General features: G+C 40.9%; 1 protein-coding gene and 1 long non-coding RNA gene across 2 annotated transcripts in view; one reads left to right on the top strand and one right to left on the bottom strand.

Annotated features, from left to right (window-relative positions):
- LOC142854866 (uncharacterized) overlaps positions 1–26,645 on the top strand; it is a 226,639-nt gene that overhangs the window by 35,182 nt on the left and 164,812 nt on the right. The gene's annotated exons all lie outside the window — the stretch shown is intronic.
- LOC142853819 (alcohol dehydrogenase 6-like) lies at positions 501–25,219 on the bottom strand. The gene is made up of 9 exons (XM_075978989.1): positions 25,153–25,219; positions 17,291–17,392; positions 15,562–15,703; positions 11,866–11,953; positions 11,537–11,753; positions 9,364–9,624; positions 7,873–8,008; positions 3,501–3,639; positions 501–2,315 (listed from the first exon to the last, which is right to left on the bottom strand). Exons 1-9 carry the CDS (start codon positions 25,168–25,170, stop codon positions 2,291–2,293), a joined length of 1,128 nt encoding a protein of 375 aa, XP_075835104.1. The 5' UTR covers positions 25,171–25,219; the 3' UTR covers positions 501–2,290.

Here is a 26,645-nt window from a genome sequence, read left to right on the forward strand (position 1 = left end):
TAAAATGGATTAACAAAATCTTGTTTTCCATCTAACTTTCTAGGATCATGAATTGAGAAGACCCTCCCTTCTCCTGTGCATCCTCTTAGCAACCTCTTCCCCTGCTCACTGCACACGCTTTAGTTTTTCTGGGCTCTCTGTTTGCATCCATTGGGCTATGATTCTTTTTTTTAAATATTTATTTATTTATTATGTATACAATGTTCTGTGTGTATCCCTGCAGGCCAGGAGAGGGCACCAGACCTCATTACAGATGGTTGTGAACCACCATGTGGTTGCTGGGAATCGAACTCAGGACCTTTGGAAGAGCAGGCAATGCTCTTAACCGCTGAGCCATCTCTCCAGCCCTGGTCTATGATTCTCTTTCTTCTGCCAAACCATGTTGCTGTGGTCACTAGGACTCAGCAGTATATTTTGGATCATAATGGCTCCTGTTTTTTACTTTTTGCTCATGATTACTTTTTCTATTTGCATTTTCTGGGTTTCATATATATTTGAAGGCTATTTTTATCTGTGAGGAATATTGCTGGTATTTATGGTAAGATTCTGTACCATTGAATCTGTAGATCTCTGTAGTATGGACATTTAAAATTTTTTTAATATTTAGCATAATTTCTTTATTGATTCTTGGGAATTTCACAATATGCACCCCAATTCCACTCACATCCCAGTCCCCCCATATCCTCTTCTCACCCCTGGAGTGTCCCCCACAGATAAAAACTAAAAAAAAAAAATTCAAACCAAACAAACCGAACCAAAAAAAACCCTCTTTACTCCTCTGTCTTTCTCGCCTCTCCAACACCTCTGCATTCATCCTAGTGACATTGGGAGTCCTGGTGCGTCACACAATATGTCCTTTTGTGTAACACTTGTCTTTCACAGGTTCATTGCAATGAGTCATTGGTGTGGTTCAAGGCCTTTGGTCTCTGGCACAGCATCGTCAGTGGATCCTCACCTAACTCCTCTCAGATACCCTGAAGCCATCCCGGGTCCTGGAGATCCTGTGGGCATCTCTCCACAGGAACAGTCCCTTCATGAGCTCCAGAAGATCCTAGACAGAGTAGATGTTAGGGTGCGCCAACCCAAAAGGCCCAGCTGTGGGCCTGGGCAGTAGTTGAGCTGGTCACTCCAGGTCACTGGGGCTGCCTCAACTCAGGGAAGCAGCAAAACCAGCTCCCCTCTGCCCATACGGTCAGGGCCAGTTCTTCCTATCCTATGAGGGGTGGGGCCATCACTCCCAAGTGCAATGTGGGGGAAGGAGGAATAGCTCTCCCATGAGGGTCATGGCCAGCTCTCTTTCTGCCGTGTCCACTGACAGGCAGGGCCAGCTTTCCCAGGATGATCGAAGGGTGGACTGCATCATCAAAGGGTGGGCTGGCTCGCTGTGGTCCTCCGATTTCATCACCCATGATTCCTATGATCCCCTGTGGGAAGTACAGACATTTTAACAATATTCTTGTAATTCCTAATTCATGAACAAAGAATGGTTTTCATTTTTATCTATTTAAATATGTATATATTTGCGTCATGAGCTTATCATGATCAAGTTACGTAGAACTTGCTATGTCAGCAGTCATGCCCTGAAGTCACATAGGTTGGCCCTCCTTGGCCACCAAGGTGCTTGGATTAAAGAAGGACACTATTATACCCTGTGATGTTTTATAGTTTTTAATTGTGGAGATCTATTATCTTGGGATAAATTTCTTCCTCATTATTATCTGAGGGACCAATCTCACAGTAACTGTGAGATTGCTTCCTGGATTTCCATATCTGATAACTTGCTATTGCCATATAACCACACTATTGAGTCTTGTGACCTGAAAGTTTGCTCGGTTGTTTATCAGTTCCAGTAGCTTCTCCGGGGGAATTCTAATTCTCGTGGACAGTATGCCAAGCTTCACATGTAGATGCATACAGTGTGGGAAAGATCCAGTGGCTGAAGAAATGTGGGTCCAGAGGCAGAGACAGCTGCACCTGTGGAACATCTTGGTGTGCCTTCATCTGCAGGATGTGCTGTTGGGTGGTTCCCATCAACCTTAGCGTAGCTGTGAAAGGGAGGCTGTCCTGCATGGCACTGGCATGGCCAGGGGTCATGTGAAAACAATTTTGATGGTGTGGTCAGGTGAGGGAACCTGATATAACGTTGCTGAATGAGTCAAGGCAAGAACATAGAAAAGTGTTGTGTGGCCGGTTCTTCTAAGTCACGATGCTATGCAAAATCCAGGTGGTGAAATGCTGCAGATCTTGTAACTAAGGTAGCAGGATGGAGTGGATGCTGCAGATCTTGTAACTAAGGTAGCAGGACGGAGCGGATGCTACAAAAAGGAAAAAGAAGAGAAACAAAACTTGGAGGAATTTCTGAAGCAACATGTATTTTGGATTCAAAATTTCATGTTTTAGACTTTTGAGGTCTATGTTCCCCATGTTTATTCTCATGCTTCTTCCTTTGAGGCTGGATAAAAAAACAGGCTGACTGACAAGTTGCGAGGAATCTGAACAAAATAACATGCAGCTCTCAGGGTAATAAAATAGGCAAGGAGCTTTAAAGCCGTGAGAAGCACTGTAGTGGCTGGTTTTGTGCATCAATTTGACACAGGCTGGGGTCATCAGAAATGCCTCCTTGAGATCCAGCTGTAAGGTATTTTCTTATCTAGTGATCAACAGAGGAAGGCCCAGCCAATGGTGGTTGGTGCCATCCCTGGGCTGATAGTCCTGGTTCTGCAAGAAAGTAGGCTGAGAAAGCCATGGGGAGCAAGCCAGTAAGCAGCTTGAGTCAGCTCATGAGCTCTGGGATCCTGCCCTGTTTGAATTCCTGTCCTGACTTCTTTTAGTGATAAATGGCAATGTGGAAGGGTACACCAAATAGACCCCTTTCTCCCCAACTTTCTTTTTGGTCATGGTGTTTCGTGGCAGCAACAGAAACGTCAATGAAGACAAAGGCTGATATCATTTATGGTTGGTTTCTACTGGAGAGATTAAATAGGTATCATAGACAACCCCCATACAGAAACAAAGCAATAAAAATGACAACAACTGTCTCTTTGTAAAGTGGGCTCAGTTTTCCTTTTTGTATTCTATCTTATTATTCCGGGGAGGCGTGGAGGACAGACGGGAAGTAAGGTGCACATAAAGAGGTCAGAGACCAGCCATTTGGAGTTGGTTCTCTCCTTCCGTCTTTAAATGAGTGCTAGGGACTAGATGTTCATCTTGTGGCAAGTGTGTTTACTCATAGAGCCCTTTCTTCTGCTCCATAAACTGTGTTTCTAAAGTAGGACCATAACTTCATGCGATGACACCTTTAGTTCTGTGTTGAGTGAAAAATAAAGCTAAAAATATTTACTACCTTACTCCTTGCAGGATCATGCATTGTATAAGACAGCAATAAAGCAAAATTCAGAGGGCAGGGAGGGGTTGAGCTCTTGCAACAGTCTTTGCAGCCTTTGCAGCAGTGACAGCCCCTTTGTCCCCACACCCACACACAGATTAAACATGACCTCTACCATTGTCCATTTTTCATTAGCTGAACTGCTTCGTTGACCTTGTTGAGAGCCAGGGTGTGGGTGATCAGTGGATCTAGGCTGAATTTCTTTGCCGTGTAGTCAGAAACCAGCTTAGGGATTTCGTCCTTGGTTTTCCAACCTGGAAATATGCAAAAGAGCACAGATTTATGAAAGATTCTACCTATGAGATTTCAGTATAAAAGAGTGTGGGGAATAGGGTGTGGATTTGACAATACCATATACACGTATTTGAAATTCTCAAACCATAAAAAAGAGATTAAGGAGAAAAGAAAGGAAGGAAGACAAAAAGAAAGACTGGCCAATGTTAAACTGGTAGAGATGTTTTGCTATCCCATCAGCTTGCCCTAACAGGATGAGGGCTATTTCAACCGCACAACCCACAAACAGGTTTGTGCCCTTCATGGGACCTCTGATGCCCCAGACACAAAGGTCATAATTCAAAGCCAATAGGAAATAAATCTCATCTTCAATGTTCCCGGTGTTAGGTTGCAAACTGTAGACCAGTGAATTCAAACAAAATGTATACTGAAGGCCACAGTCTTGAGATGCACAGATGAATGTAAAGGTTAGAAATAAGGACGGGGGAAGTAGTTCAGTTGGGAGAACTCGTGGCTGTGTGAGAGAGGCTCTAGGTTTGCTCTTCAGTACCGCACTCTCTAAAAGCATAGACATCTCCCTCTCTCCCTCTGTGTGTATTTCTGTGCACATGCACATCTGTGTTTGTGTGCTGTGACATGCAGCTTCATGAACAAGCCAAATAATCTGTGGGCAGAGAAGAACATCATGGCAGCAAACTTGATTTTTCTAAAGAAAAAAAAAAGGATATGATTGGAGAGGTGGCTCAGTAGTTAAGAACCCTGGATGCTCTTCCAGAGGACACAGGTACCATTCCTTATACCCACATGGCAGTTTACAGCTGTCTGTAACTCTGGTTCCAGGATATCTGACTCCCTCTTCTGGCCTTCATGGGCACAAGCCATATATGTGGTGTAGACAAATATGCCAGCAAAATACCCACCCACATAAGAAGAAATAATAATTAAAAAAATAAAAAGTGCTCAATAGCACAGCCTATCTTATAAAAGAGAAAAAGATTATTTATTACTTAAAATTATGTGGTGTGTGTGTGTGCGTGCAGGTACCATAGAAGGCCAGAGATATTGGATCTCCTGAAGCTAGTGTCATCATGTGGACGCTAGGAACTCTGGTTCCTACATGCTTATAACTGTTGAGCCATCTTTGCAATCCTCAAGCTTCCTTTTTTTCATTCCAATTAATGTTGGGTTCTCTAGCCTTTCTACCTATTCTCAAAACGGCCCCAAACTCTTCTAACATGTGTATTTTAAAACTTGATTATCCTATATGTAACCACGAATGCTAACTAGGGTTATTTGTTGTCACCCACGAGTCTCATCTATTTCTCTTTTGTTTTTATTGGTGATCTAATGAAGTATTTTTTTATGTATGTAAAAATACTTGTTGTTTATTATTTCAGTGGGAGAACATTAAAAAAGACCCTGGACTGGGGAGGTGGCTCTATAGGTGGAAGTACTTATGGGGAAAGCCTGGAGAACTGAGTTTAGTGTCCTGAAAGTCCAGCTCCCAAGTTATTACCCAGGATAACTCAGAGACTACTTCAGAAGTGGCTTTGTAACTTTTTTGTTGCCTCAAGCCTCCTGTAAAATATGTATTTAAACTAGGTATCCGAAGAAACATGGGAGAATTAAAACAGAGAATTTGAACTAAAAAGAATTAGAGAAAATTAGGGCAAGGGAATTAGAATTGCAAAATGAAAAAAAAAAGGAGAATGACCCTCAGATTGTGGGTGAAGTTATTATAGAAATCTTTCAATCCTCGCTTGGGAGAAGTAGCCTCTGAGTTAAATGATAAGGGATAGAGCCATTTACCATGGCAACACAGGTTTCAAGGTTTCTGGTATAAGACTGAGACCAGAGACTGGGGCCACAGTGTCAGGTGAGACAGAGAGATCTGCACACAGAGTGCAGACTTTAGCAAGTGAAGATTTGACATAGTCTCTTATGTTGCTTTGCATTAGAAACCTTGGCTAGGCATCTGTGACTTTCTCCTTGTGCATATCTGTAAAGTTTTTAACTTATGATTTGTATATATACAAACATTAAGTCTACTTTGAACTTGCTCTGAGGTAAAAATGAGCTAATTGTATGTAGTTTGTCTTAGACACGGTAGAAATTGTTGTTTTCTATGTTAGTTCTCGTAAAAGGAACAAAGCAGGCTTTTACGTGCCTTACATTCCTCTTGGGACAATATATTTAGCTATGAAGCATATCTTAGTAAATTTTCTGTATATCAAAATTATACAGATTAATGAAAAGTCATCTTCCTGACCAGCTATGGATATATGTGCCCATAAGACTGAGACACAATCTGAGATTACACACTACAGTGCAGTGTTAGGGAGACACCACAGCTGCTTTTGCGCATGTGAAGTTACACACAGGAGCAACAATTTCCATAGTTGGTGGTCCCATTAGCCTTGACTGAATGGGATTCTCCTCCATCAGAAAATGATTCCTCTGGTGGGTGACATCTGAATGCTAGTTGTCACCTGCTGTATACTCCATGACAGAGTTGGACTCCTGGAAGCCTTTCAAGGTGGACTAAATCTTACTCCACAAAATTGACCATTGACCTCCACATAAGCACTGAGGCATGCACATACCTCCCTCTTACACACACACACACACACACACACACACACACACACACACACACACACACAAAGATAAAATATAAAATAAAGTGAAATGAATAAAGAAGGAAGGTCCTGGGTACATAGACAAAATTAGGCAGTGTTTCTCAAAAACCAAGTAAGGTTGTGTTGTTTCTCAGCGAGAGCACTAATGGGATATTGAATAGGGGAAGTTCTTTCTTTCACACATTATAGGAGGTTAGGAGATCTGTCTCGCCAACATTAGCAATACCCTTTGTCAGAAGCTGTAAAACCAGAGGACTATATTCTTTAATAGGAGGAATTAACTTCATTAATGACTGTTGAGTGAATGTTTAAGTGCTTAATGAATTTAGTTACAAGGGTTGTTCAAGATACCGTGATCTTACGTTACAAAGCTTAGCTGGACACATGCATTTGGAATTAAAGCCGTCATAATAAACACAGGATAGGGAAGCAGCAGTGGTGTTTGTTCAGTGATCCAAATAGAGGAACTGGAGCTGCAGTGTTCAGATGAATTAGGCCTTTCCCCCTTACATGTCTTGCCATTTGCTTGCTGTGTAAATGGAGTGGGTAATGCTCTCAATGTCTGACAATCCATTGTCACTGGTCACTTGGAGATCACAGTTCCCAGTGCTCAGCAAACTCCTAATTCCCTGGTTTTGTTCAAGAACTCACATTACCTAGAGTCTTTTTTTTTAAAATCGGATTTGGGGGGGGGGGTGAGGGAGGATGGTTCAGCAATTAACGGCACTAACTGCTCTTTCAGAGGACCCAAGTTTGATTTCCAGATGGTTCACAACTGTCTATGACTCTGGTGTCAGAGGCCTGGTTACCCTTTTCTGTCCTCTGTGGGCACCAGGCACCCAAGTGCTACACAGACTTGCATGCAGACAAAACACCCACATACATTAAAGTAAATAAATATTAAAAACTTAAAAACTGCAACAACAAAAACATTAGGTTGCTTGCAGATGAGCCCAGAATCCTAGGCAGTAATACATAATTTTATTTATTTTCTACTTTAAATAAAAGTTTTCTAATGCTTTTATATTTTTAATAATGGAAAATAAAGGATTACATGAAACGATTCATATCTCTGGATAAGAGAATTTTCATTTGCTTGGAATGAAAGCACCCCCACCTCACCTTGGTGGTATTTCTTGAAAAGTACAAATCCATCATTTTTCTGGGATAAGATATTATACTGCTTTGACAATGACTGCTAATAGTTGAGCATATACCTTAAGGAATCCCAGTGGACGTTTATATAATTTAGTTGGGGTACTGCTATGGATTTTAATACTGTTGAAGTTTGGGTAGTTTTGAACCTAGGACTTCAGCAATTGACATGACTATTCTGCCACTGATCTCCACCCCCAGAGCCTAGACTCTGCTGTGTTGCTTGTTTTGCAAATCAATAAAAACTTGCCTTTTTCTTTTTTCCTCTCCTTGTATGAAATAAAGCTTACAAAGAGACGGAGGACATAGTTAATATCTACTTTTTAACTTGAAATTTAAACATTGAAACAAGACTGTCATCTAGAATTGGTTGATGTCTTTTCTTGGGCACTTCTGGCCCATCTTCTGTTTCCTCATTCTAGCTCCTCACTGGTAGCATTCAGCTTCTTCTGTACGTACCTCCCAAAACTGACCCTTTCAGACTACGTCCTGAGAAGAACAACTGGCTGCTGATGTTGAGTTGAGCCCTAGAGGCAATTGCTCCAACGATCACGCAGACCCCTTGGTCCTTGTTGCAGGAGGCCAGGGCCGTTGCCTGTTGTAAAACAATGTAAGACAGAAAAAGAATAAAACCACATACTTCAAAGTTGGACCACTCTTATTCTTCTTAACTGCTTAATGATCTATGACTTCCTTTTTGATTTCCCCTGTCCTTTTTGAAATAGCATCAATATTATGAAGATGTTCTGTATCATAGGTAAGTTATTGTTTCTGCCTAGAATAGCATTTGGGATTTTAGGATTCAGCAAACTGAACAGAGATGAAAACCGTTATAGACCATTGTGGTATCAAAGTAACAATGGTTTCTGTAAGGACTGTGACTTTGGGTGGCTGGTTTGAGCTGATGGTTTGCTTTTAGATATCAAAAGTGGTAGTCAGATGTTTGTGTAGTATGTCATGCTAACAAAGTGATCACACACCATTTTCCCATTCATTATTTTCAAACAATTTTTTTGGGGGGGATTGACTTAAATCTTATATTGACAAAAATGAGGAAAACTCAGGCAAAACCATGGCAGAAGGAGGAACTTACAGAGTTATCTTCAGTGAGAAGAGGCACGATGCCTCCATTGCCATGCCTACCCCAGGAGGTCAGGGAATGAACGGATGAGGAAGCATGAGCGACTAGCCGCATTTCAAACCATCTCCACATATGCATCTGGGTCTAGCTGTAGCATTTCTGATCTGTACTCACAATTTTTTTTTTTTTAAGAACAAGACTGGGATAAAGGCTTTGCTATGTGCTTCCTTGGGTGAGAGGGTTATCTGCAGTGAACTAGAAGAAATTTTGAATTCTGGGAAAAATACTCAGGTTGGAAGAGACTCCTCTTTGCTTTCTTTCTGTGTAACTTCCTGGAAGATGGGTCCATGCAACAGTTATGCGTCATTCTGAGGCCAGAAGACGGCTCTCCTCAGAGTCTGGTGTGATGGCCTTCATGTTTATCTCCAAGAAGGAAAACCACCACTCATTTAGTCAGTGAGGAAATGCTTTGCTTGGTTCAGAAGCTCACACCTGACATGGAAGCTTTTACAGAAAGACAAAAGCTCATTGTTTTCTAGGCCAATTTAGCAGAGCCTTATCTCGCTGATGTTTTCTGGCTTGAAAATCTTTGGCATCTCAGGCCACCTGTGGTCATGTAACTTCTGACTGGGGGTTCTTTATGCTTAATTGAGGAAGTATTTTGGAACAGAGGGGTAAACAAACACAATAGCAGACTTGTAGATTCTGTTGGAAAGTAAATGGACGGAATGTTCTAGTGGGTATGTCATGGACTACAAGGAAAATTAACTAGAGGGACATAGAAGAAATTTAAGATGTTCATTCAGTTAAACTAGCAAACAACAACTAGTGTAAGATGCAGGTAGTTGTCACTTCCAAAGACCACATACCACTATTTCTGGGTTTCCAGTGACCTCAAAGGAGAAGTCTGTTCCACCATTCGTCATATCAAACAAGACTTCCTGAACGGGATTGTCAAAGTCTCGCGGGCTGATGCACTCAGTGGCACCCACTGTCTTGGCCTTCGCAAACTTATCTTTGTTGGTGTCCACAGCGATGATCTTGGCTGCTCCAGCTGTTTTACAGCCAATGATGACAGACAGACCAACACCTCCAAGGCCAAACACAGCACAGGTGGAGCCAGGGGTCACCTGGACACAGATCAAAAGCAAAACAAACATGAACATTCCCCTCTCTGGTAGAGGGTGATGCCAAGTCTCATGCTAGCAAGGAAGCTTCTACCGGTGAGCTCTTCCCCAGTCCTCTGTGTCCTCAGTGACTCTGGGACACCAAGACAGTTGCTTTGCACGAGACAGAAGGAAAGCGTTTTCGAGGAACATACACCTAGGGAATTTTAGTTTCTCAGGCTGTTTCTGGGTGTGTGATACTTTTACCACAGGAACAAAAACCTACCTACAAGGAGAGTTTCAAGTCCCAGCGTGGAATTTGCATAATGGAAGTGACGTAATGAAATTTCACTGCATCTTAGGATTCATTTGGACAGAGTATTTCGTTAGTTCTAGACAGTTTGGAATTATTTCAAACACCTTTATCTTCTTGAAATCTTCCCTTTCTCTTTTCTAGCAAATCACTTCAGAGTCATTGCTCATGGGAGCTCTCTCTCTTTCTCTCTTCCTTTCTTTTTTTTTTCTTTGTAGCATGCAGTGTATTACCAATTTAAATTGAACCCCTTCCAACCAGATAGAGTGTGCATCTTGAACACTGTGCTCTAAAGACACAGGAAATAAAGGCCTACTCCTCAGCCCTTGACATTAAGTATCAAAACTTTCTGAAGGAGCCCAGTGGAAGGAAGACCTCATGTAAGACCATATGCCCTAAGGGGATTTTAGGATACCTGCTCTCCTTTTTTTTTTTTTTTTGGGTCTCCCATTTATAATCTTTCTGATCCTGTGTACCATGAGAAGCTCAGCTTTGCCCCACTCTGCATTCCCTGCCCTGACTTCCTGCCCCAAGGTAGCCCCCAAGACTGTGTCACAGACTAAAATCTCCAAAGTCGTGTGCTAGAACAAACTCTCCTTCTTTGCAGTGTGGCGACTATAGGTATTTTGTCCCAGTGACACAAAGCTTATGAAGATACATCCCATCTTTCTGTGGAGCCTTGAGACTAAAACACAGTGGACAGTGCAAAGACTTAAATATCAAAGGCCCCTTAAAGAATTGAGCTGGGGTGGTTCGAGTGATATTCCAAGAGAGGGAGCTTAACTGTAGCCGGTTCAGTCAGAGTGAGATTCCCTGGCCAATGGAATCACCTCTCCATCGCTTCTCTTAAACCCTTAGAATTTTATTTGGTGTGGCCTTATGGGAGTAGGTTTGGCCTTGTTGGAGGAAGTGTGTCACTGTGGAAGTGGGCTTTGAGGTCTCATTTCTGCTCAAGCCGCGCCAGCGAGACAGACTACTTCTTGTGGCTTGTGGGTGGAGATGTAAGAACTCTCACCTCCTCCAGCACAATGTCTTCCTGAATGTTGCCTTGCTTCCCATCATGATGATAATGGACCAAACCTCTGAACTATAAGAGAGCTACCTTAATTAAATGCTTTTCCTTTATAAGAGTTGTGTTGAATGTGGTGTCTCTTCATAGCAATAGAAACCCTAACAAAGCCATTGGTGTACTTGGATTGAATCCAGGACCTTGCGCATACTAGGCATGTGTTCTGTCCTTGAAGGACATCTTCAGTACCTCTCCCTTTCTTTTTTAAACATTCACGGCTAAGTAATATACTATTAAATTAGAATGTAAACTTGATGAGCTTTTAGCAGCAGAACAGTGGAAACTTTCACTTTTGCTTGTTAAACAAACTGGAATATGGAAAGACATAGTCATATTATAATGTATTATATTTGAAGTCTGTATACCTATACTCCTGGATGTCAGGGAATGCATGGGAAGGCAACCAACTAATTGAATAAACTTAGCAGTGCTTAGAGGTAAGCTTATTTGCTTGTTTTTCCATGGGGTATGATCATGTGGTGCCCCAACGTGAAAGGTATTTCACCTCCTTATCCCACTCGTTCTATTTTAAAATTAATATAAATGCCCCTCACCTTGGCAGAATTGATCGCAGCACCAAAACCAGTGGCAAACCCGCAGCCAATTATGCATGCTTTCTCCAGATGAGCAGCTTCATCAATCTTGGCGACGGAGATTTCCTTTATTACTGTGTATTCAGAAAAGGTGCCTATAGCGATATATTGATGCACCATCTTCCCTCTGCAGGTGACTCTGCTGCTGCTTTCAGATATCAGATGTGTCCCTGACAGTCTTTTTTATAGGTGAAAGGAAACAAACTTTATGTTATGTTGTATTAAAAAGCTCAAATCTCTTCAAGTGAAGCTGAATTAGACTTTAAGAAGATGGAGTTATAAAGGCTTACCTAATTTCCTCACACATGTTGTTCTTGGAAGTGAGGCAAGTGTTACATTCTCCACATTGCGGCAAACATAAGATGATGACTTTGTCACCTAAAAAGCAGAGTAACTTATTAGGGTGCTAGTGTTAAGTAGTCTGATTTCTTAGCATGTCAACGAGGCACCAAGAAGATGTGATAATGAAGAACTATTTCCACGTTTAATTGTGTTTGGCCACCAACATAGTTTCAGCATCCTGTCCAGCCCCAGGCCATGGCTGAATCTCTAGGAGCTGGCCCTAGATCTACCCACCTTGTTAGGCACTTTTGGAATACCCAGGCAAAGAGTTTAGTTGCGTGTCTTTGTGGATGGTGGATTGAAAGAAAATGGCCCTCAAAGGGAGTGGTACTATTAGGAGGTGTGGCCTTGTTGGAGAGGCGTGGTCTTGTTGGAGGCTGTGTGTCACTGTAGAGGTGGACTTTGAGGTCTCATGTGTTCCAGTTATGCCCAGTGAGACAGTCCTGTTCCTGTTGCCTGCAAGTCAAGATGTAGGATGCTCGACTACTTCTCCAGCACCATGTCTGCCTGCATGCCACCATGCTGCACCATGACGGTAATAGACTGAACCTCTGAAAATGGAAGCCACCCTAATTAAGTGTTTTAACTTTATAAGGGTTGCCGTGTTCGTGGTGTCTCTTCACACCGTTAGGAATTCTAAGACAGCCTTCAACTACATCTTATGTCCTCTCCATTAATTTCTGCTGTGGGGCTTGAGTCAGAATAGATACAGTGCTCAAAAAATGAGGTCCAGGATTGGGGAAAGATTGTCCACAAGCTGTGCTTTGTGTTGTACTTCATCTCTCTCTTTGTGGCCATGGAGAGCAAACATATTCCTATATTGTGTGTGTGTGTGTGTGTGTGTGTGTGTGTGTGTGTGTGTGTATGCCCTTTGTACCTCTATGTTCAAATTTGGAGGAGAAGATCAGAGTGTCTTGCTTGGGATGAGTTAACTGACTGATTCATTGTCTGATATTGCCAAGTATAACAATTTATTATAAATTTTAATTTAAAAGCTTTGTTAGAATTTAGGCTCTTCTATTTTGGTTTTAGTTTGGGGAGGTCAAAGATCTCTGAAATGAAAACTTCGAAGCTGAGAAGAAAGAAATTGAGGAGGAGAAATTAGAAAAGGGAAGAGACTCCCATGCTCGTGGATTAGCAGATTGATCATCATAAAAGTTATCATAATATCAAATTATAGATTCAATGAAATCCCTATGAAAATGCCCATAACATCCTTCACAGAAATAGGACCCCCCAAAATCCTAAGATTCATATGGAAGTCCCAGGATAGCCAAAGCAATTCTGAGCAAAAAGAATAATTCTGTATAAATTATCATACCATATTTAAATTTGTATTACAGAGTTATAATACTAGGACAAAACCAGACATAGAAGATCCAAACTTAAGTGCATATACCGATAGCCATCTGATAGTTGGCAAAAATTTACACTGGGGAAAAGACAACAGCTTACACATATAGTGTTGGAAAAACTGGTCTTTCATATGGAAGTTTGAAATTAGACCCATATATATTACTCCTCTCTCTCCCCCATAAAAAAAGAAAGAAAAAAGAAAAAGAAAAGAAAAAACTCCAAATGTGAACTCTGAAATGCTGATGCTGAAACTCTAGAAAAAAAGCATAGGGGGTACTCTACAAGATATCAGTGTAAGAAAGGACTTCCTGAGTGGAGTTCCATTTGTTCAGTAATTGAGGCCAAGAATTGACAAGTGGGGCCTCACAAAACCAAAAGGCTTCTTCTGTATAACAAAGGGAAGACTCAGTTGCGTGAAGAGGAAGCCCAGAGTGGGAGAGGATGTGTGCCTGCTGCGTATTTGATAGGAGATTAATATCCAGAATAGATGAAGAACTCAAAGAATGAAGGATCAAGAAATCAAACAACTCATTTTGAAAAATGGGCTAATGACCTGAACAGAGAGTTCTCAGAAGAAGAGATAATGGCCAAGAAATATCTGAAAAATTGTTCAACAACCTCAGAAATGAAGGATATGCAAATTAAAACCACTTTGAGATTTTATCTTACCCCAGTCAGAATGGCTTAGGATCAAGAAAACAACTGGCAGGTAATGATGGTAAAGACGTGGGGAGCTGGGACCCCTTCGTCACTGTCGGTGGCATTACAGACTGGAATCCACTCTGGATTTGCAGTCATTTTGAAATAAGCATGCAGACTTAATTAAAAAAAAAACATCAAAATTCGTTTACTATATGACCTAGCTAAACTATTCTCTGTCATAAGCCCAAAGGACTCACATTATTCAACTCCACAAATATTTGCTCAGCCATAATTATTGAAAACAGTGGCAAGATAGAGGCTATATGCTCCTCAGTGATGAAAGTATAATGGGATCATGGTCTTGATACACAACCCAAAGAAAATGAATTCATGACATTTACAGGTAAATGGATGGAGCTGGGAAATATCCTGGGTAAGGTGACCTGGAAAGACAAATGCCGTATTTTCTCTTATGTTTGTGAATTTGTGTTTTGGATTTGAGTTTAAATCCTGGAGCACGCCAGGTGGTGGTGGCGCACGCCTTTAATCCCAGCACTCGGGAGGCAGAGGCAGGCGGATCTCTGTGAGTTCGAGACCAGCCTGGTCTACAAGAGCTAGTTCCAGGACAGGCTCCAAAACCACAGAGAAACCCTGTCTCGAAAAAAACAAACAAATAAACAAAAAATCCTGGAGCAATGTCAGAAGCCAGGAAGACACAAGGAATTCTGGGAAAGAAAGTGAGGAGGAATTATAGAGAGGAGGCCATAGGACAAAGATGCTGTGAAGGAGGAAAGGGAAGAAATAGTGTGAGGACCAAACTGGGGAGGGAAAAATAGGGTGATACAGATGGAGAAAGAGTCAGAAAGGATAAATAACACTAAAAGTACTGGAAAAATCCATAATGAAATATTATTTTATAAGCTTAAAAATAAACATATAATAAATATATTTACACATATATACACATCTATACATATGTATACACATATATACATACAAATATATCTATGCACACATTTATGCATATCTATACACCCATATAAACATGCATATATATGATTTATACATAACCATACACACATACATATCTATACATACATTTGCACATCTGTACCCACATTTATACTTATCTGTATACACAATAAATATCTTTATATCTAAATAAACACATACACATCTACACACGTATTTATACATATATACACACATACACACACATCTTATTTAAATGGAGTTTCCAAACATCAGGTGACAGTGTTCTCCAGGAGCTACAGACTATCAACCTCCCAATGCCAATGAAAGTCCACCTCCCTTCAAGTTGTTGGCCAAGGGGATCCAAGAGACCCAGCCAAACAATATGGGCCACTGCCCTCACTTTATTTACCTAATTATTCATTTTTCTCTCCTTACTTGTTAGCGCTAGGTTGGGTGCATTCCACTTCAAAATGTAAATTTGAAGACTAAAGCTAATATCAATCGCCATGTAATCTAGGGACCATTCTGACCATCCTCTCTGGGAAGTGGGCAGAGTTTCACCTTTCTTTTTATTTGCTTGATTGCGACACACGTAAGGGATGCCCTTAAATTGGTTTTCTGCTGTGGGCTCCAAAACTTGCCGTTTCTCGAGGCCGGATGTTGCTTCCTACCTGTTTTCACTGTGCTTACTCCTTCTCCCACACTCTCGACTATTCCAGTTCCTTCGTGGCCCATAATGATGGGGCAAAACTGGGAAAGCTCTTTATCATCCAGACTTTTTATATCCGTACCACAGATTCCTGTGGCCACCATCTGCGTGGAAAGCACAGAGAACTGAGATTTGTCTGTCGCGAAGGAGCTTCAGGTCTGCGGCTCTGTGACGGTTTCTAGTGCAGCGCTTCTAGTCAGCACTCATTGTTGATAGCTGTCAACAATTATTTCTGTAAAAGAGCGTGGTGTTCTACCTCCACTAATTTCCAAGCTAAAAATGTCGAGTCACAGTTTAATGATTTCAGAAGAGAAGCTGGGGAAGCACACCGTGTGCATTGGGGAGTGGCTTCTCCACTGCTGTGAGAAACTATCCCAAACAGCTCGCAAAAGGAAGAGTTTACCCTGGGCTATTCTTTCAGAGGGAGACCTGAGGAATGGAGAGAGGGGCACGGCAGCAGACAGCCAGAGCAGGAAACTGAGAGAATACATCTTCAAGCAGAAAAGGAACCAGAGCGCATTCTAGATGTAAGGGAAGGCTGTGAACTCCCAAAGCCTGTCCCCGATGTCTTCCTCTGGCAAAGGCTCTCTCAGTAACACCATCACAACAGCACCATTGACTCAGGACCAAGTTCAGACACTTGAGTCTAAGGGGGAAGAGTCCAGTCGAAATCACCTCAGTATGGTGCCAAAGATCCGACCTGGCTTGAGAGCGAAGTGTGGAGGAAGGCTACTAATTATAGGATTAAAAGGTAGAGGCGTGAGACACATTTAAAAGGTGTGTTAGCAATCCTGCTCTAGTGTAAGTCCCAACTCTGTTTTGCTGACACAATTGAAGGAAGTGTATTCGAACCTCCTGGACCCAGAACTGCACCCACCAACCTCTTTTCGTCTTCGTTATTTTGTTCTGGTTCTGACACTATAGCTGGAATGTTCCTGGCAATCTTCGGCAGACAGGTTTTTTTAATTTATCACAATCACCTGAATGATAATCGTTAGCAGCGCCATCCCCACCCAGCCCATCTCCTGCTTACCATCACCTCCCTTGCTCTATATTCTGGTTCAAATGCACAGGTGAGAGAGTCACATTGCAGCTTGTCAGAAAATGGTTGGGTGTCTTGTGTCTAAAACTAGTTGTGAGAGTTGTAACCTTGCTGGAGAGTGCTCGATTGGGATGTTAAATACCACCCTCCTCGCTCAGTAGAGAATAGATGTCAGAGAAGGTTCCTTGAGAGGAGGGTATGGTGTGTGTGGGTAAGGGAACTTAGAACTATCTTTCTGTAGTCCATCTGTAAATAATACCTACTTTCCACTGCTGTAATGGAAATGATCTAATGACCTTGAACCACAAGTCACGCGAACTGCTTTCTAGCTCTCTGGGAGCCAGCTAGAGTCATCTCAGGATATGTCCTCTCCAAACCAATCAATCCATAACTTCAGAATCTCAGGGATGAGATGCAGTTGGCATTTTTCCAAGCTGCTCCAGTGATTACAAGCATGTAACCAAGCTTGAAAACCCCCATCGAGTGAGTTTTCTCATTCTACTAAGCAGTGTGAACAGACACCAACCCTCCCTAACTTTTCCTGGACAGAAGGAAAATGTGGCTTTCTTTTTGAGTTGGAAATCTGTAAAGGATATAATTTACAGTGAACAGCTTTGGGTTTGACGTGGAAAAGTGGATTTTGTTTTACCTTTATTCGAACTTCCTTTGCCCTTGGTGGGGCCACTTCTACCTCCTCAATGTCCATTGGGGCCCCAGGCGTCCAGAGCACAGCGGCTTTGCATTTGATCACCTGGGTAGAGCAGATGAGGGGAGAAAGGGAGACTTAGCAGATCTGAAAGGTGGGAGATTCTTGCATTAATCAGTACTAGAAAGTACTTAATTCAACTAGACTCAAGAGGAAAATAAAAGAATTGGAAAATCTAAATATATACTCATGGTGGCTGTTAAATCAATACAATTTTTTCTTAAGCTTTCAGCCTCTATATGTAAATTGGTCTAACAAATAACACATATTTATAGAAAAGCACACATATATGTAAGAGTCTTGCTGTGTAGCCCAGGCTATCCTTGATCTTGTGATCCTCCTGCTTTCACCTTCCTGGGCTGCCAATATAGGCACATGCCACCACTCTTGGTTAGATGCTAAGCATTTGCTTTTATCATGAATGAAATTACCCACTAGTTACTTAAGAGTTGTAATGAAATTATAATGTGGGCTTATTTGTTATCCTAGATATGAGGGATTTAGGAGGGAAGCACTGAGTTATAGAGTGAAGTCCATCTAATGGTGGCAATCAATAAATGGTGATGGAATCATTGGAGATTGGTATTGGAGAGATTCCTGATGCAAAAGCAGTTCTTAGGGGTTCAGATATCAACCCATCATCTTTCTTATAAATTATCTTCCATTTTTATGTATTCAGTCACAACTTTTGTGTAAATGACTTGGATAAACTGTATCTATAGGGCAAGTTTCCCCTAAAGATTTAGATAAGCATTTTTATGCTGTTTGACTGTCTTCCATATACTGTGAACTCATAATATAGAAACAAGACATTCTTTCTCTCATCTGTACCCAAGAGGACACAGTACACAATTTACTTTCCTTGTTTCAACCATAAAATTCAATCATTCACCCAAGGCAGAAACCCAGGAAGTAACCTTAATTTCTTTCTGTCCTCATTGCTAGCAATCAGATACTTTCTGGAATCTGTGTCCTCCTCTCCTTTCTTGCTACTTCTCTGGGGTCTGGACACTTTCTGGAATCTGTGCCCTCCTCTCCTTTCTTGCTACTTCTCTTGGGTCTGGACCCTTATATTGCCTTTCACATGACCCATTGAAAAAGGGCTTTCTGCTCCACTGGCTGGTGTTATCATTTTCAGATGCACCCTCTTTACCATTGCATCAGCCATCTCCCAGACTAATACATTAGAAGTGATGCTTCTGCTAGCTGCTTAACAGCATCCATGGATATCATAGTCTTCTCCTTGTCTCTCTGCAGTCCTATTTCCTGCCACTTTCTGCCTCAGCCTTGCTTTCTTGGAGATTGTCAAGTGGGAGATCCTCTGGCCTCTACACTTTCCCTGAGGTTTCAGTTGCTTACAAAGTCTTGTCCTCTATTACCTGGTGAGTCTCTGTCTCTCAGATAAGTTTCTCCCTCAGTGCCACCTGCTCTGGGAAGCCAGTGTAAGTTTGAAAATTTCCTTGAACTGCCGTCTTCCAGATCTTTTTTGTAGTCCTTGCACAGCTTTTAGGTAACTATTAAAATGTAGACAGTTAGGTCTTTGTATGATTATGCAATGCTTGGTTTAAAAATGGAACAATTAAATGAAGGGATAATTAACTTAGCTGGAATTGACATAATGTTAATTATTATTTTGATAATCCTTATTGTCAGTTTGATAATTCTTGGTTTATCTCTTTAAAAAAAAAGCTCTTTGATATGAGTGCCAAGATATAGGCCTTAGAAAAACTTAATAAAACAGATCATAGAGATATTCAGATCCATACAGATGAATTTAAAGGAAAACCAATTTTAGCATCATATTATAAGGTTAGAGAGGATCAGCTAAGGTTTTCAAGCAACCAAATTTAATTTATCCAGCATCCTTACAGAAATTGCCAAATGATAGGTATCTTCAAAGCCGAATGGACTCCTATGAAAATGTTAGATTTAAGGAAACTCAAGGAAATGATAATCTCATATGGCATGTATTCACCTTTTGCGGAGAAGATGTTAAATTTGTGGTAACTTGTAATAGAATTATCTCTCAAGACTGGAAAGACTTGGCTACAGCAGTCTAGGATCCTGGTCCTCAATTACAGTGGAGGACTTGTTGGAAAGATGAGGCTAGGGCTGGAGGTATAGACATCTCCCAAGACCAACTTCTTGGAGAAGGAGATTATGCTAATGTACAAAGGTAATTTCTATATGATGACCACACCCTGGCTTTATGCTGTGCAGCAACTTTGAATACTTGGGACAGTATTGAAGAAATAAAAAAGAAAATGGAGCCATTTACTAAGGTTATACAGGGTCCAAAAGAAACCTTCACTGATTTTTTTTTATAAAGATTGACTTTAGTTTTAAAAAGAATGATACCAAATTCAGAAGTTAGATGAATAATAATAGAATCTCTGGCTTTTGAAAATGCTAATGCACAATACAAAAGGGTAATTAGGCCTTTAAAGGCAAGATGAACACCCTTGGAGGAATGGGTCTGAGATACAATCGATAATGAATCTTGTGACGATAATGATGTTTGGATAGAAGAGGTGATTTCCAGAGGTTTGAAGAAAAATTGATATGTTGAGTGTTTCAATTGCAATAAACAAGGTCATCTAAAAAGGGATTGCAAACAGGGTGTTCCTAGAAACAATTCTTTTCCTAAGAATAATACAAACAGAGTGCCCCTCCCTTTTGGAGTATGTAGAATGTGTGACAAAGGCAGGCACTGGATGAATGAATGTAAATCAACAAGAGATATTTAAGGTTGGCCAAGATCAGAAACACTGATGACAACTTATGCTGGAGAGGTTGTAGGGGAAAGGGAAAACTTCTGCATTGCTAGTGAGAATGCAAGCTGGTACAGCCCCTTTGGATGTCAGTGTAGTGATTTCTCAGAAAATTAGGAAACAACCTTCCTCAAGATCCAGTAATACCACTTTCGGGTATATATCCAACGGATGCTCAATCATGCCACAAGAATATGTGCTCAGCTATGTTCATAGCAACTTTGTTTGTCATAGCCAGAACCTGGAAACAACCTAAATGCCCCTTAACCACAATCCCAGAGAACTTAGACAACAATGAGGACACTAAAAGAGAGTTACATAGATCTAATCTACATGGGAAGTAGAAAAAGACAAGATATCCTGAGTAAATTGGGTACATGGGGACCATGGGGGAGAGTTGAAGAGGGGAGAGGAGAAGTAGGGAGGGGAGCAGAGAAAAATGTAGATAGTGTAGGAGGTCCTTCTGTCCATGTGTTGCTTTCATTGGTTAGTGAATAAAGAAACTGCCTTGGCCTAGTGGATAGGGCAGAACTTAGGCAGGCAGGGAAGACAGAACTGAATTCTGGGAGGAAGAAAGGGGAGTAGGAGAGAAGCCATGGATTCTCTACCTGAGACACCAGTTAGAGTTTTACCTGGTAAGCCACTGTCATGTGGTGATACACAGATTAATAGAAATGGGTTAAATTAAGATGTAAGAATTAGCCAATAAGAAACTAGAGCTAATGGGCCAAGCAGTGTTTTAATGAATACAATTTCTGTGTGATTATTTTGGAGCTAAGCCAGTCGGGCAGCCGGGATGGGACGAATAAGCAGGCCCTCCATCCTTGTAACATGTAGAGCTCAATAAAAATCAAAAAAAAAAAAAAGATATTCAAGGTAACCCTTTTGCTGTTGGGAAACTCCCTGGGGGGCTCTTCTGCAGGCCCCATGCCAAATTTGTTTCAGTCATTCCCTGACGTCATGGAGGAAACGTCTTCCCAAAGTAATTAAAGAATCTAGTGCCTTTTGTGAAAAACACGATTATTTCTCTGGATGATAGATAGAACAGCTTTAGCAGATAAAACAAAAATTTCAGGAGAAACCATGAAAATATTATAAAGATTCGAACAAGAGAGACCTCTTGATTAGGAGAGATAATATTTCATCAAATAGCTTGGCCATTCAGTCTAACCTAACTTATATGACTAACAAATGCTTCTCCTTTGTTCAGATATAACTTGCTGAAAGGTAACCTCCCCAAAGTTAGGGTTGGGGCAGGGTTTTGTTTTCATCTTTTCAGGAGAATGAAGGTATCCAGCTAAGGAATCTAAAGACCACTGGACAAATGAGATATGGGAAGAAATAGGACAAAAAAGTCCCAAGAAAAGAGTAATTAGCCTATTTGTATATCATATCTCCAGCAGGATAAAATTTCTTAAATCTTCCCAAATGTTTGTTTCTGCTGTTCTCTACAGACACATAATTCACATGGTCTTTTTGTAGTCCCAGTTCAATTGAAAATGAAAGCTGCTTTGGAGTAAATGTGCGGCTCTCTCCTTCTCTAAACCCAAGCATGCTTATTAAAGTAAAATCCAAAATCTCTGTCTCATGTCAGAAGAGTCTTTATATGGGATAGAAGGAAAACCAAAAACTTAGAAACTATTGTATTACCACTAATCTCATAATTTTTTGGTTTTATTTTGATTCTTTAACAACTTTTCTTAAGGCATAAATATTATCTCAAATTAATAAGATTAATATATATATATGCATATATGCATTAAATTTTTTGTCATGATATTAATGGTCATTATAGTACTAACTGATTTTAGGATATGTAGTGGTATTTCAATTGTATTTTAATAAATAAAGCTTGCCTGGGGGTTGGGAGACTAACACAGCCACACTGGTCAGCCTTATAGCCAGGCAGTGGTAACACACACCTTTAATCCCAGTAACCACACTAGTTGCCATAGAAACTGAGTGATGCATGCTTTTAATCCCAGTGGTGCATGTCTTTAATCCCAGCCCTAGAGAGGATTATAAAATGGGAGGAGACAGCTCTCAGTCACAGTCTCATTCTGAGATTCCTGGAGTCAGGATCACCATTTTAGACTGAGGTGAGGGTAAAAGCCAGTGGCTGGCTGCTTTACTTTTCAGATCTTCAGGCTGAGCCCCAATTTCTCTCTCTCTCTCTGAGTTTTTAATTAATAGTGCTTCAAGGAAAAGGCATCATCTAGCTTCCTGTACATGACTTCAGGTGTGGGTCTCTATCAAGTAACTAGGAATTATGTTTTTTTATACTCTGGATGTACATAACCAATATTGATCTTTAACCTCTTTGAGATCTGCTGCAAATGACATTTAAAATGATCTAAGGGACCAAGGAAATGCTTAGGTGATGTTGAGGATTTAGAACCTAATAGCCATTTGATGGTAGCAGTTTTTTAGAAGTGTGCCAAACAATTGAGGTAGCACCCGTAACATACAGCAAGTGAAACTACTAGTAGTACTATAACTACTGAATGTGTAGTTAGAATAGTTGGGGCAGCTTTGCCCTTATTAGAGACAGAGAACAGGCAAGAAAACCATTTAAAGTATCCTTGGCAGGCTTTGTAATAGGTATCAATAAGATTGATGCTTTGTGCTGTCACCATAAGTTGTAGACCACGGAGGAGGCCACTTGTCCCGTTCATGAGTTCAGTGAGCCTTTCATTGGCCAATTTAAGCTCAGAAGTCAGCCACTGAGTTTCTTTTACTGTGTTCTCATGAAGAAGAGACAAAGTTAGTGAAGAAAAATTTTCCACATTATAAATAACCTAAGTCCTACTTAGCATGGTGAAACATAGCTCTGTAGCTGGCTGGACAGTGCACCAGAACCTTCATAGTAGAATCTCGTTGAAGGATAACTCAAAGAAATTCTCTGTTCTGTGTCTCAATCCATGTAGGTCATAGTTGACAGATCGAAGAGCGGCTGGACAGTCAGCTGTTGTTACATTAGACTCTTGAACAAGGAGTGACCACTTGGAAACTTTGTAAGAGTAGGTAAAGTACTTGGCCCGCTATCAGTAATAGATACACTAGATACCTCTGCCCGGATAGGTGTAATGCCCAGTGGACGTGGACAGTATGGGTCACACCTGACTGAAATCTAGATGCCACAATCCAGAGTCCCAACCAGACAGTGGCAACTAACTAGTAAACTAAAAGAGGAATGAGGAGGGTTTTTTTTTTTTTTCCAGAATTGTGTCACAGTGTTCCAAGGACATCATTTGGGCATCCTGAATAATTTTTCAAACCCTAGTTTGACAACAGGACATGTGGCAATATCCTTTGGTCACTGTCCGTGAACGGTCAGAGTACAGAAGGACACCTGGGAGTTGAGACGTGCCCTTCCGGAGATAATGTTCTGTAGTTGGAAAACACAGCTTTCCACAGAGTTGGCCTCAATAACTAAGAATCTAGGACTGTTTCCTTTTCCCCTGCAGATAAACACTGCACTGTTGAAGTAAGTTAAGGTCTTATCCTGTGTCTGTGCAATGTATATATTTATCAGGAATAGAACCATTAGTGAGAATGTTGTACAAATAATTTATCATACCATGTCTGAGGACTGTAGTTCCTTAAACTGTTAAAAAACACGGATTGTCTTCATTCTGGTTACACCTTTACACTGACTGTTTAAGACTGTGTAGGGGGCCAAAATTAATCCTTTCTTTTTTTCTGCTAAGGGCAGTTGAAGTTGGTCCTCAGGCATGATTTGACTTCAGGAGAAGCCCCTGGCTCAGCTAGTCTTTCCTTTGCCATTTCATCCATCTATGTGAGGATAAGTCAAAGCCTTGCTTAACCAGTGTTTCACTTGGAAGTGTGGCATCAGTTTTTCCTGTGTTGATCATCCTCTTTATAGACTGGACACTTGTTAGAGTCCACTCAGTGATGTATCTAAGGCCATGCAGGACAAGGTGGTTCCCCACAGTTACATAACATTTCAAAAGAAGTTGTATAGTTCCTTAGGACTTAGTTGCCCTTATAGGACAATGGTGAAGACATCTTCTCTTTTAATTCCTCTGACCACATCGGTGTAGTCTCCAGGTGTGGTTATTGAACACCCAGAAGGTCATTTGTAGCAGTTTGTTATTTTTATTTAATGTATAATGGTATGGTAAAGTTTAATCAGAAGTTAAAGTGTGGTCATTGGACCAACAGATATTCTTACCACCCTGAAACTGTTAGAGAAGAAAGTCCCATTATAAACCCACTGACCTGTGAACATATAATGTCTCCAGATGGTAAAAAGATCTGGGAAGTGAGACTTACACAGGTAATTTATCAGTAGAATGTAAGTTAAATAAGAATTGTTCTCTTCATGAGAATTGAGTAAAAATGTATGAAAGGAAACTAAACACCTAAGGTTTTACAATTCTACATTAATTTTTTTCAGTCTCAAATTATATTTTAAATTTCAAATATAAGGAAAATTGAAAGAAAGGCTATAATCCTTTGTCCTTATTATTGCCTGTACTGTTGGAATAATTTTTTTTAACCATTTGAAACCTTCTCAATTGTTCTTTGAATATTTAATTGTAATTTAAATTGTTATTTCTTCTATTACAAGTGCAATATACATTCATTACAAGAAATTTCAAAATATAAGTAAGAAAAAAATCCATCTATACTCTTACTACTTTCTTTCTCTTTATGTTGTAAAGCCCTCAGGTGTCCTCACATGGGGTCATATACACAGCATTTAGTAATCTACCTTGTCCCATTCATTCCCATGCTATAAATACACACGCTGCATTGATGCTTAGAGCAGAGGTAACTTTATTTTCCTCTCATCCTCATTTAAATAATGTGTGAGTACCCAAGAAGACTTCAGCAAATCCAGAGTTGCTTTTTCTTAGAACCAATTTCTAGCTTCTGGACTGTTCCTCTCCCTTTAGTTGGCTTTAATTTGCTGTGCCTTGATTGTAACCTGGGGGGCAGCATCTTCAGCAAATGTGCAGAGACCCAACAGAAGCAGAAGCTAAATGTAGATACAGGTTGTTTACTTACTTTTCCCTTGGTGCCCATTTTCCTCAGGAAGCTTGCTTTGGAAGTCTTTCTGACTGGGCTTTCACCTCTGCCCAGAATGCTTTGTATCTTGTGCTGAGAACTCTGAATAAATAGCATTCCTGCTGGCTGGTTGTCCAATCACAGCCCTGACTGATTCTTTCTGTGACATTTGTACTGTCATAGTTCAAGCTGGCACCAAGAGTTTTTTTAATTAGTTCTTTTCTTATTTTTTATTACAGTATATCGAATAGAGAAAAGCACATCAATTGTATAAAGCCGAGTTACAGATAACCACTTAGTAAAGATGTTTCAGTTGCTCTGGAGCTTCCCTCTTCCCCACTCTTCTCTTTTACAGCCTGATAATTTCCTTGTATATTTATTGTTTTGCTACATATTTGTGCTTTCCTATCCAATAGTTTAGAATATTAATAAGTTCGTGCAATAATAGACTAATTATAGACTAATAATAGTCTAATAATAGACTCCTAGTATGTGTGTCCTTCCAAGTGTTTCCCTCTCAGTTCTGTTTGTAGATCACTCACAGTGAGGCCCATATTTCTATGTGATGTGGCAGCCAGGCTCTAAAGCCATAGTCGATATCTGAAGTGGTCACGTAGCCTTCCAGACAGGCTGTCGCTAACCTAACGAAAGGTCCAGATGTTGCTCTGCTCTTTCTTTTTAATTTGGAGGATGCCTGAAAAGAAATGCTAATTCACCCTACACAAGAGAGCTAGCATACAGACCAGGAAGATGTGGACATGACTGAAAGCCATTCACCTGGTTACTGAGGAAACAGAATGCTAATATATCTCCCCCTCAGTTAAATTTTGGTATAAAGACTGTTTGGAGAATACAGAGAGAACTTCAGGATATGAACTCAGGATTTCATGAGGGATCACTGAGAATCTCCCTCCCGATAAAACTATGTGAGTTGTGACTTTATTCCTGCGCCTCCACGCTGGTCCAGAAAGAGAGATAGCTTATGCTGGGGTCTGGTCCAGAGAAATAATTTGTGGTCCGGGCTAGTACCAGACTCTGACATCACAGTGCCTTAAATTATAGTTTATCTTGCTTCCGGGTGGGTGTTCTACTGTATGAACCATAACTCATGCACCCCTTTTCTCTCTGCTCTTTTTTTCTAATCATGGTGACTCAGTGGCTACACAAAAGCTCTCTGCATGAGCCCTGCTGCAGGAGTGCTCAAGTTTGCTTATGCAACATCCAAGACTGATACAGCCGGAACATACTAACAGGGCAACTGACCGTTGGAACACTGAAAACACTTTTGTTAAGGGTGCTCACAAGCCACGGGCTCAAAAGCTGCCAGAGTCCCTTTCAACTGCTGTGATCAGTGATCCATGTAGTCACTGTTGGGGAAAAACTCTCACCGTCCCTCTGGATGTGTGTGCCTGAACACAGTCCCAGTGACTCTGGGTCTCACAGTGTCCTCCACAGACAGCAGGGCTGCAGCCCCTGAGGACCAGTGCTTAGAG

This window comes from Microtus pennsylvanicus, chromosome 7 (assembly GCF_037038515.1).
Source record: "Microtus pennsylvanicus isolate mMicPen1 chromosome 7, mMicPen1.hap1, whole genome shotgun sequence".
In the NCBI taxonomy this organism is placed as follows: Eukaryota; Metazoa; Chordata; class Mammalia; order Rodentia; family Cricetidae; genus Microtus; species Microtus pennsylvanicus.

Bases quoted from the DNA above. Each gene is read 5' to 3' on its own strand.
- LOC142853819 (XM_075978989.1), bottom strand. The intron at 11,954-15,561 runs GTAGGAAGCAAC...TCTGCTTTTTAG, and splicing joins AGTAAGCACAGTGAAAACAG to GTGACAAAGTCATCATCTTA. The intron at 2,316-3,500 runs GTAGAGGTCATG...TCCTTTTTGTAG, and splicing joins CTAATGAAAAATGGACAATG to CATCCGCTCCGTCCTGCTAC.